The following is a 12,053-nucleotide window of genomic DNA, read 5'->3' on the forward strand; positions in this document are numbered from 1 at the left end:
CTGGTAGTGGTGGTGGTTGGCTGGTGCCAGATTCCTCTACTTAGTTGGCCTTGGTGATTTCTCTAGCATGGAATGAAGATAAATATAAGTAGAATGGAGGAGAAAAAGTTGATGAGAGGAAATCCATTCCCAACATCACACTAGACCTCGTTGATGTATGGGGTAAATTGGATGACTAGGACCCTCTTCCTCCCTCTACTAGTGTTTCTCACTACTTAGTAGTCATTTATGTTGTTTCTTACTTTTCGGGCTATGCCTATGTGAACTTTGGGGTGCGATCTTGTATCCACCCACCTTTTTTGTGAGTATTTGTTTATTTAAATATTAATAGTAATCGACACACCTATTCATAAAAAAGATGATCCATTTAAATTATGTAAATAATTTCATAATATTTATTTATTTAGTATTGTTTGTAAAAAATGTATTTATTTAAAAAAGAAATAATGTCTTAAATAATTAACATTAAATGTTAAAATTTTACAATTATTTTTTTTTTTTTTTCGTATAAAAATATATGATAAATATTTTAATTTACTTTAAAATTATTAAATTTTAATTTTTTATAAAGTTTTTTTTTGCTCGATAATTATTTAGAAACTTTTTTATTTTCTTGAGAGTTATTTTATTTATTTAAGATCTATTTTATTTAAGTTTAGAATTATTTAAAATTTATTTTATTTTATTCACATTACTTGTTATTTTAAATTATTTTTATTTAAGATTTGTTCCATTTTATTGAGTTATTACACTTCTAAGTAGAAGGGGCAAAATTTCCATGTCATGAATGTACTAACAAAAACTGATAATCATTTAGACGTTAAAGATATTAATATTTAATAATAAAAATAATAAATATTTAATATTTTATTTTATTTTCATTTAATTTTTTAAAAATGAAATATTTTAGAAAATAAATTAAGATGTAAACTATTTATTTGACAATAATGATATGATTGAATAAAATAAATAAATAAATAAATACCATTGTCTAAAAAGCATCAACATCTTCTAGATAATTCATTTAAGATATCTATACTAATTTTATAATTTTATACCCAATATATTTTATTTTTTTGTTCAACACCTTCAGACATTACACTTCACCACGGGTTAACATCATAATCAAACCTCCCCTCATAATTATTTGACTATTAAACTCTCTAATATTTTAATTATAAATTATCAATAACCAAACTAATTCCTATACGTTAACTCTCAAACTATCATAGAGTAGTGCTTTTGTTGGAGAGCCCACACGCAACTCATCTGCCGTTCGATTCAATTATGATGACAGATCACTATCTCCTTAAACCATTCAAAAAAACTGCCTTTAATAAAAACACCAATGATAAACGGTTGTATTTCCACTATCAAAAGATAGCCCTTGTTTTGGCAGCAGGAAAAAAAAAAAAAAAAAAATATTCCCTAGTCAAGGTAGGTCATAGCCAGCCTGTGGGTAGACTAACAGCTTAGAAAAGGAACAATACCGTTTACTATACTCCATTACTCTGCCTTCTTTAAATACCCTTTCCCATCCTCTCCATTGCACTCAAAGGAATTGCTTTGTTTGTTCATTTTACAGTTTGAACCAATTTCTAAAGAGTAAGAACAGTTTGAATCATTTAGAGTTCTTTCTGTGAAATAGCTCTTTCTCTGAATTTTTTTAAAATGGGTGTGGGAATAGTGAAGTCTTTGGCTGGATTTCTGTTGCTGCTAAATTTCTGCATGTATGTGGCTGTTGCTGCCATTGCTGGCTGGGCACTCAATAAGGCCATCGACCATCATTATGTTACTGGTACACACACATCTTTCTTATTAATTTTTGGTGATTGTTTGTAGCATGTAGCTTGAATTCTGATTGATTGTATACGGCTTCTGTTTTTTGTGCAGGACCCAAAAGTAACATACCAGTGGGCTTCTCATTTTCACCATTGCTTTTCCCCATAGGGAATGAAGCCACTGGTTTTATGGTCATATTTTCTGTAATAGCAGGAGTTGTAGGAGCAGCTTCATGTCTTTCATGGCTCCATCATCTTCGAGTGTGGACAGCAGAGAGCTTGGCTTCAACTGTTTCATCCGCCATTACAGCTTGGGCTCTTACTCTTCTTGCCATGGGGTAATTATATAACACATTTGATTTAAATAGGGAAGGGGTTATCAACTATTAAGTTAAAATCATACTGTTTGAAAATGTACAAATTCAAAATGATCTTTAATAGGATCTCTTTCAAATGATTTGTCCTGGATCTATTTAAATAGAACCCTCAACAATACTTGTAAGCAAAAATGAATTCTTTTTTATGCAGATAAGCATGCATGTTACAAAATCTGCAGGTTGGCATGCAAAGAGATCCATTTACATGGCAGAAGCCCAAAGCTGGTAAGTGGTTTTGCTTTAGTTAGGAATATTTTATATATATTATAATAACTCTCCATAACATTTATTTTTTATACACTGCAAACCTACTTGATAGAAAAGTTCTTCCCTCTATAAGTATTCAAAAGCAGAGAATTTGTGGCTTTTTATATATATGATGATATATTGTCTGTGTAGATCGCTTTGGAAGGCTTCATCATCATTCTGTCTGCAACAAAATTGTTTTACATGATGGTCATCCATGCTGGCTTCTTTGCTGGAAGTTACTTTTTTTGTGGAGAGAAAGATGTTGGCACCACTACTGCAGAGCCTGTAAAAGAAAACACACTTCCAGCTTAGAAAATGAAGTTCAATGTGGGATGACTGTTTTGTCTGGCTTGGGCTTTGTTTTTAAAAGTTTTTAATGCCTTTGATTGTGTATAAGGGGGAGGTTGTATGCCTTTATCCATTTATAATGCAGTTCTGATCTATAAGATTTTCTATTCAAATTGTGATGTATGAGTTGCAAACTTTTGTTTGAGGTGTATGTGGAAAGTAGAGTTTATACAAATTGGATCGGCTCTATTCGAGAAAAAGATTCAGATGCTTACAATATGATTAATTCTACACCTTCAAATATAAATAAATTTAATGTATCCATGACATGGGCATTAGAGCATAGTTTTTATATATTCACAACAATATGTAAAGTTCCATATTACATTCATAATTATAAATGTACATATTATATTTAATTAACCACTTCTTCATGCTTTAAGTAATGATCTAAAGATAATGCTATTTGAAGGAATAAGAACAGATACACTATATTGTTTTAACATCCATTAAACTTAATTATAATTAGAATCTTAGTCATAATATATCAAAAATAATTTAATTATAATGAATGTATTTGGTAATCTTTTTATTTTTTAAGTTAAATTCAATCTTAACAATAATATTTGCAAATATGTGTAATCTTGGTTGAATATTAGAAAATACATTTTTTATTACATGTTCTTCACTCACTTGTCATGGTAGTTACCTTGTAATGCGTAAACTTGGTTGAATATTAGAAAATATATTTTTTATTACATGTTCTTCACTCACTTGTCATGGTAGTTACCTTGTAATGGTAACCTACCAATATTTTCACAATTAATTAATTAATTAGTATCAAAATATTTTCAAAATGAAATTAAATATTAGAATTAGACTGTATAGCCATTATAAGATTTTAATAAATCAAATTGAACACTAAAACAAATCTTACACCACAAAATAAACCCCTTCGATCGATAAGGTGTACATACCCTACCCCCTTGTGGGATTCGAACTTGTGACCTCTCTTTCAAGAGCACAAGTTCTCCACCACTAGGCCAACTCAAGCTGTAAAAATTTATGAAATTTTTATATTATCAAAATAATTTGAAAAGAAAACTAAAACATACTAAATATTATTTTAATCATCTAAAAATTTGCCTAAACAAACTCATGTAGAAAGTGGATCCCAGAAATCCGATAATAAGATGCAAATTATTTGAGCCAATTAGATTGAAGAAAAATAATTTCAGTAATTTGAAACTTAAAAATCGTGCATCTAACTATTTAAAAATAATTTTAAAAAAAAATGCAAAGAAAAAAATCATAGATATAATTGGTGAAAAAGAAATTGAATAATAATGAGTTAATGAAAATTAGGTGCAACCTATTGCAATAGTACTAGCCTAACGGGAAGAACTAATAAAATGTGTATGTCTTACATTTCTATTAGTTGTTTCATATTAGTTACATGTGGGTGTGTCAAATCATTTTTAAAAACTTGTGTTAACATATGATTTTGATTGATTCTTAATTTCTTTTGAGTCTATTAGATTTGAGAAAAAATCAACTCTATAGCTCCCAAAGATCGCCTACATGCAAACCTATCACAGAAGGAGAGAAGCAAAAAAGCTATGGAGGCCAGAATTCAGAGATCTAGAAAAGAGGAGTCATATTGATTGTGCAACAAGAATGCAATTCAATAATTACAGTTGTTATGAAAATACAAAGAGAGAATCCTTATAAGAGAATACTCGAAAGCCTAAAGGTGAAAACCATAAAGAATTATAAGATTCCTAAGTTTAGCTTAAGCATTGAGTATAATAGACTAATAATTAAATAAATAATTATTAGCTAATAAAAGATTACTCTAACACCCCCTTTAAGATGAACTTAGGGAGTAGATAAAAAATAACTAAGGACTAAAAAAACATGTAAAAAATGCATGAAAGCAACAATGGGTCCTGACAACTACACCTGATGAGGTACCCAAGTACAATAAAATCTCTGTAAAGTGGAGAAAAAGGAGAAAACCCTATGGGAACAAAACTCCTCTCCAAGAAGAGATGAAAGCTCAAGTGAAGGACTAAGAAGCTTCCAAACAAGAGTGTTTCAGAAGATAGGAACAAAAGACGAGCATGAAGAATCACTGAAGCATGAAGAAGCTGCAAACACTTTGGAAGAGTAACTACTGATCTGAAGAACCTCCATTGAAATAGAACATGACTAGTTAGAGAAGACTGTAATCTGCATGAGTGCCCTCAAATGACACTACTCGAATCAGATGGCAAACAAAGGCAAACAATTGAACTCGAAGATTCAGATGGCATGAAACACTAAAGCCTGAAGAGTTGATCAATCGAACCAAAGAAACATCAGAACAACAGAACAAACCTCGTCATAATGTTGAAAAGGGAGACAGAAAGGTACACTGAAAATAACTACGAACAAGAACAGCATGACGAAGAACCAGGAACATCGAAGGTGCAAAAAAAGTACATAGTGTCGTGGAAGGAACACCCACTTGACACACATCATGAGGCTAATGTCATGGAAGGAACACTCACTTGACAAAGGTAGATGAAAAACAAAAGGCAAGCATCAATCCCCCCATGACACTTTATAAGTAGTACATGTACAATAAGGCACAAGATGTTTAAGATCCCAAGCATACAATGCATGGTGGCACTTTATCTCAATGTGTTTGCATAAATAAAATGCTACAATGATAAGAAGAGACATCTAGACGGGAAACAGAAAGAATAGCCAAAGATGAGACATCCTACTCAAAGAAAGAGATCCCAAGACCTAAAACATCTAAGATATTCACCAGAGTGTTGAAAAGCCAAAAACTAAATAAAATATACCTAGAGCAGAATTTGGAAAGAAAACTTATATGAATGGAAAGAACACAGAACAAGCTTTCTAATGATATAAAGCTTTCAAAAAATGGATTTCGGATGCTCAAGTTATGTCTCCCAGAGTGCAAAAATGAACCACTGGATTTGACAACAAAAAACGCTATTTAAAAAAGAAAAATAAAAAGTTCAAACCTCCAGATCTAGATAGAGCTCAGAAAGAGCTTTCTGACAATATAAGATTTTTGAAAAAGTTCCTTTGTATGGCCAAGTTACGGCCAAAAGAAAAAAAAAACCCTCTTTTAGGGCATAAAAAAGGTTAAAAAAATAATTTTCTAACATATTTGCAGGTACAACCGTACAGATTTTCATGCCTCAAAAAATGTGCCAGTAAAAAATCATATCCCAGATGCATCTGTCACTGAAAATAGGCAAATTATATATCAAAATTCATGGAATCGACCTTCTAAATCTAACCGTGAGGTCCTTTTGGCACCAAAATGTACCAAAAATCAGCTACCCCCTGAAATAGAAAAAAAACAACTGCACAAACCCCCGAATACATAGATCTGAAGAACAAGGCCCAAAATATCTCATGAAGAGAGCACGAGCATGCAGATCTGAATCTCTGATACTATATTGGAGTTGAGGAAAAATCAACTCTACAGCTCCAAAAGATCACCTGCATGCAAACCTGCCATAGAAGGAGAGAAGCATAAAAGCTATGGAGGCCAGAATTTAGAGATCCAAAAAAGAGGAGTCATATTGATTGTGCAACAAGAATACAATTCAATCATTACAGTTGTTATGAAAGTACAAAGAGAGAATTTCCTTATAAGAGGATACTCGAAACCCTAAAGGTGAAAACGCTAAAAAATTATAAGATTCCTAAGTTTAGCTTAAGCATAGAGTATAATAGACTAATAATTAAATAAATAATTATTAGCTAATAAAAGATTACTCTAACAGAGTCATTTGAAATAAAAAATAGAATCTTAATCCTACTTAGATAATCTTGGAGATCATCAAGCTACCTATCCCAATTCATTTTCACGCCCATGAGTCTAATTTAATTAAGTTCTACACTCACAAATCCAACCTTATATATTTGAAAATTATTATTATTTATTGACAATCACTAGTATTTCCAACAGTCATTATGTCCCAACACTTATGCCAAAAAATTTGGACAAATTTGTATATTAAGTCAAGTATAAAATGACATCATCCATAGTCTATTTTCGTTAAGCACTATTAAATACAACTTGACGTTTTCCAGAATTACCCATTGATTGATTCCTCTTGAACCATTCATTGCTTCTAAATCACCAATTCCTTTTAAATTGCATATTTGCTCTAAATTGTATTCTAAAACTCTATCAACTACCATTGAATTAGTTGCAACACTAATAGGTTATTGGATTTTTAACGATTGAGGGTTTTTTTTCTTTATGTGTTATATAATGTGTGCATGTTATGGCTTGGTATATCAATCCATAATGTGTGTGCATTTGGTGTAACATGACTGTATTATTATGAACATTTCTAATACATGGCCACTTTTCTTATTGCCAATTCAATGCACTCACCCTATTATTTCCATCTTTACAAAGATTTTAGATCAACATCTACAACAATAAAGTGTAATAAAATTTGTAGAATAAAAAATTAAATATGATACTTAGCTCAAAACATGTATGGAGTAATAATATATTGCTAAAGATGCTAGGAATTGATTTCCTAATGTGTAGAAAAATAGAACCCTTTTATGCCTCAAAATTTATAAAATAACTTTACTTCACTGATATAAATATATCATATGAAAATAAACTACATATATTTATAGAAATGTATCCAATGTGTAGAAATAAAATGAACCCGTGGAAGTGAACTAGAAGAAAATTTATGATTTTTGACTTATGTGCCTTGGCTTGCTATACCTATGTCTAAGAATGGAGTATTATTAAGATAAACTATTTGAAAACTTGCTAGGAAATAATTTTTTCTCCTCTAATCAAGCCCTTATACAAAGTGAGTTAACAAAGGTTAATATATATTAATTTAGACAAAAAAAAGAAGATTAGTATGCCTATGATTATGATACAAATAAACAATGCAATTTGGATGTTCTAACATGTTTCTATGATAATGCTCTCTCTTTTGGGATTTTCTTGCTTTTATTTCATCATAATTTTGAATGGGTAAGGAATGTCCTTAAAGACAATATATCACAAATTCTCACAAATTAATGTTAGGTTAACTCACAATGGCTAGTTAAAAAGAGTAAGATTTAAATCTAAATTTGAACTTTTGAAACTTTCAAGGTTCATACCCATGTATGTGAAAGTGACCTATCTAAATCAAAATTATTTCTTGGGAATCAAGTTATGATAAGTTCATTGTCCAAATTTAGCTGAAGAATATGTTGCTTAAATAGACTTGTTATTACATAAAGGATAATCTAGTAGAATTAGACCTAAAACATAAGGGGAAAAGAGAATAGTTTTGAAATGTTGACCATTACATAATGATTATAAGAGATACAATTTGAAAAAGTTCCTACAAATTGAGAAAGTGATTTGAGAATAAAATTCCAAAGCTTTACAAATTGGGAAATACTAATATTGGAAATTGATTAACCTTGTCATGTGGTATTTAACCTTGTCATGTGGTATTTAGTCCGTTGGATATTAGAGTTGTTGGAATGTGTTGTTGTCATTGATGTCAACATATTCCTGTGTTGCAAAGAATTGGTTTGTTGCATAGAGTTGGTTCGGGTGATCTGTTGCAGATGTGTTGTTGTGGTTTATTGGGTTTTGAGATGCTTATCTCTAGTTGATTCAGTATGAGTTTCAGTGTTCCAGAAGGTGTTTGGTCGAGTTGTGTGATCCGGTGTGATAGTTATTTTTTCATTTAGTTCAGTGCTGTAGAGTTGTCGTATTTGATCCATATTGCTCCAGAATGATAATATCTTGTGTTGAAGTTTTTGGATAGTGTTTGGGATGTTCATGCGTGTCCTCAGATCAGATAGTTCATGATTTGGAACTTCGCAAGCATATCTTTAATTTTGTCAATTCGTGTTCTTGAGCTCCGGTGATGATGTTAATGATGATTCTTATTATCCATGTTGTTGCGGTGATTGCAGTGGAATTCATGTTGCTTGTTGATATTTTATGATCGTGTCCTATGCATTTTGGTGGTCCATGTTGATTGTGGTGTGCTTCCTTGAAGATTTTATTGGCCTTGTGGTATTCTTCGTGTTATGTGGCATATTCGGTGGTGTAGCGTGTTGCAGATGATCTTGGTGAATTATTTGGTGATTTTGTGTGTTCAAGGATTTAATTTAGGTCCATGCTATGTCTTTGCCGACATTTTATTGGTGTGGTTATTGATTTATGTATCGTGTGGTGTAATTTTGTAATAAGGTCTTATGTGTTGAGCCGACCTTATAGTTAAGGTTGATCATTTGTATAAATAGGTGATGTAATCATGTAATTTGTGTGTTTGTGGTTGTGTTTATGATCTAAGGTTATTATATGTGAGAACAAGCGAATCTATCATTTGGAAGTGTGGAAGAGCAGAGAAGTGTTGTTGTGCAAATAGTGTGCTTAACTGAAACTCTAATCAGGTATTTGGAGATACCATTCTTTCAGTTCATGTAATCCAAACTGTTGTTCGATCTTTGTAAGGCAGTGAGTCTTCCTAGGGTTGTAGCCCTTTGTTGTTTTGAGTAGTGAGCTCTAGGCAGTGTACTTGAATGCACATTCCCCATTGTAATATTTACACATATTACTATAGAGTATCATCTTATTGTGGATAAAGTCCCATTGTGGTTTTTCCCTTAACCAATTTTTCCATGTCAAAAATCCATGTCTTATGTGTGTTGATGTGGTGATTGATTCTGTTATTGTTGTTCATGATCAAATCTAAAGTTAAGGTTAATTTGGTTAAGTTTGGTGAAAATTGATTCAGCCCCCCCCCCCCCCTCTTAGTTTTCATGTTGCTTTGCTGCTAACATGGTCTACTAATAAATAATTTACTTTTAAGGATATTGGTTTACTATGAAAATTATTTCAATATAGGGTTGGAAATTAATTATAAATATGTTGGTGTATTGGTGAAGTTTTCTAAGGGATAAGGATGCATTCATTTATATGAATACCTAGTTATAATATCTTTCAAAGACATGGATTTTATTCACCTTTGATTCTAATTAATCCCCTCAAAATCATAGTAAAAAAATGACTACATAAAATCTAAATTCCAAACACAATATTCAAATAAGAGTAAAATAAATAAGTAAATTTAATGATAAAGAAAAATATCGAATGGGCATTCAATTTCAAATGAGCAGCAAAAGATAAATTATTAAATCTACGTACAATCCTCTCAATGCATCTCTTAGGAGTTAATGTGTAAAAATCCATTATACAATCAAGTTTATATCCTATAATTATGGATCCTATCATTTTCATATAGTTGTAATTGAAGCACAATAGTTTGAAATGATGAACTCTTGTTGTTTTTCTGATTGAAAAGAGGCACTTTGTTGTGGGTAAGTGCACAAAGATGTGACACAATTAAGATACCACTTTTTGTTTTTGTCCCGAAATGGGCATTTTTTGAGCACCAAATGTGGTGCACGCCTAATGGAGCTCAAAACGACCAAGCCTCAAGCTTAGTCAATTCAAAACATGTGGTGCTTAATTATTCACATTTGGCAAGTGCCAACTTTGGCACTCCCCAAATGAAAAATAGCATTTTTCACCTTTTTGCCATCAAATACAAAAGTGCATTTGCATTTTGCTAGCCAAATATAGCTGCTTTTTTAGAATGCTAGAGCCAAATATAAGAATGCATTTTTATTGTCTTCAACTTAGACCCTATCTTCAAACAAGAATATATACATGAAATACAACACTAAAGTATAAGCCACATTTCAATATATCTTTTTCCTTTATTTTTTCTTTCTTATACTTTAAGTTATATTTCATGTATGTATTGGTAGGATGTTTTGAGAGTGGTTTCAAATCTCTAGGAGTTCTAATGTAGATTCTAGGTTTTAGATCTTATAAATTGTTAGACTTGATCAAATTTCAGTAATCAACAGGCTTCCATCAACATTCTCTCAATCTCTCTATCTGACTCTCTTTATCTCCCCAAAAATATAGACATGTCTCTCTCTATCACTCTTCCTCTATCCCCTTTCTACCTCACTTTATCCACTCTCTCCTCTCTCCCCCAAGATCTATCCCTACCTATCTCACCCTTCACTCTCTATTATATGTCTCCTCTCTCTCTTTACACACCTCCCACTCAAACCCTCCCTACCTCTATTTCTCTAGGTCTCTCCCACCCTCTCTCTTTTTACCTTGCCTTCCCTCCTTACCCCCATATCTATCCTTACCTCTCTCTCTCTCTCTCTCTCTCTCACACACACACACACACACACACACACATTTCTACCTCTCCCCTTTTCAAGTTTTTTAATCACTGTCTACCCCTCCCTCCCCCCCCTCTCTCTCTCTCTCTCTCTCTTTCTCCACCTCTCCCTCCCTTTTATAAGGTTTAGGTAGTAGGGTTTAGGATATAAGGTTTAGAGTTTAGGGTATAGGCTTGAGGATATTGTGTGTATTGATACTTCCCTCTATCTCTCCATCTCCCTCCCCCCCCTCTCTCTCTCTCATCTCTCTCACCTCTCTATCTCTCTCCACTCTCTAGGTCTCTCCCTCCTTTTCTTCCTCTCTCCCTCTCTATCTCCCCCTCCCTCCTTACCCCACATATATCTCCCTTCCCCACTCTCTCTTATTAGCTCTCCCTCTCTTATTCTCTCTCTCCATTGTCTAGACCATCACCTCTCCCTCACACTCTCTCTCCCCTCTCTAGGTTTGTCCCTTCCTCCCTCTCCACCTCTCCATCCATATCTCATTACCTAGCACTCTCTGTTCACTTCTATATATCTCACCCATCTCTCTCCCCTCTCTCTCCTCATCTAGGTGTCTCACCCATCCCCCGAATACTCCCCTCCCTTTATGAACTCTCTCTACCCTCACTTCTCTATCTTCTCCTTCCACATGTCCCTCACTCCCTATATCTTCTCCTTCCACATGTCCCTCACTCCCTAAAGTTATACCTCTCTCAACATAATTAATTAAATAATTATAAAATAAATTAAACTTCACCACTCATTAGCATCATAATCAAACCTGTCTACATAATTATTTGACTATTAAGCTCTTTAATATTTAAATTTTAAATTATAAATTATCAACAACCAAACTAATTCCTATTCGATCGACTCTCGAACTATCATAGAGTAGTGTGGGGGACTCTTGAGAAAAATCTTAAGAAAATATTGAGTAATGCTTTTGATTCGGAGCCCACACGCAGCTCATCTACCGTTGGATTCAATTATGATGACAGATAACTCCCTCCTTAAACCATTCAAAAAATCTGCATTTACTAATAAGACCAACGATAAACAGTTGTATTTCCACTATCAATAAATACAAAAG

General features: G+C 32.6%; 1 protein-coding gene across 1 annotated transcript; it reads left to right on the plus strand.

Moving 5' to 3' along the window:
• The first annotated feature begins 1,546 nt into the window (after positions 1–1,546).
• On the plus strand, positions 1,547–2,874 carry LOC131073453 (membrane protein PM19L-like). Its single transcript, XM_058009891.2, has 4 exons — positions 1,547–1,798; positions 1,894–2,119; positions 2,338–2,383; positions 2,558–2,874. The coding sequence occupies exons 1-4, from the start codon at positions 1,672–1,674 to the stop codon at positions 2,717–2,719; spliced, it is 561 nt and encodes a 186-aa protein (XP_057865874.2). The 5' UTR covers positions 1,547–1,671; the 3' UTR covers positions 2,720–2,874.
• The last annotated feature ends 9,179 nt before the right edge of the window (positions 2,875–12,053 follow it).

The sequence above is a fragment of the Cryptomeria japonica genome, chromosome 9 (assembly GCF_030272615.1).
Source record: "Cryptomeria japonica chromosome 9, Sugi_1.0, whole genome shotgun sequence".
In the NCBI taxonomy this organism is placed as follows: Eukaryota; Viridiplantae; Streptophyta; class Pinopsida; order Cupressales; family Cupressaceae; genus Cryptomeria; species Cryptomeria japonica.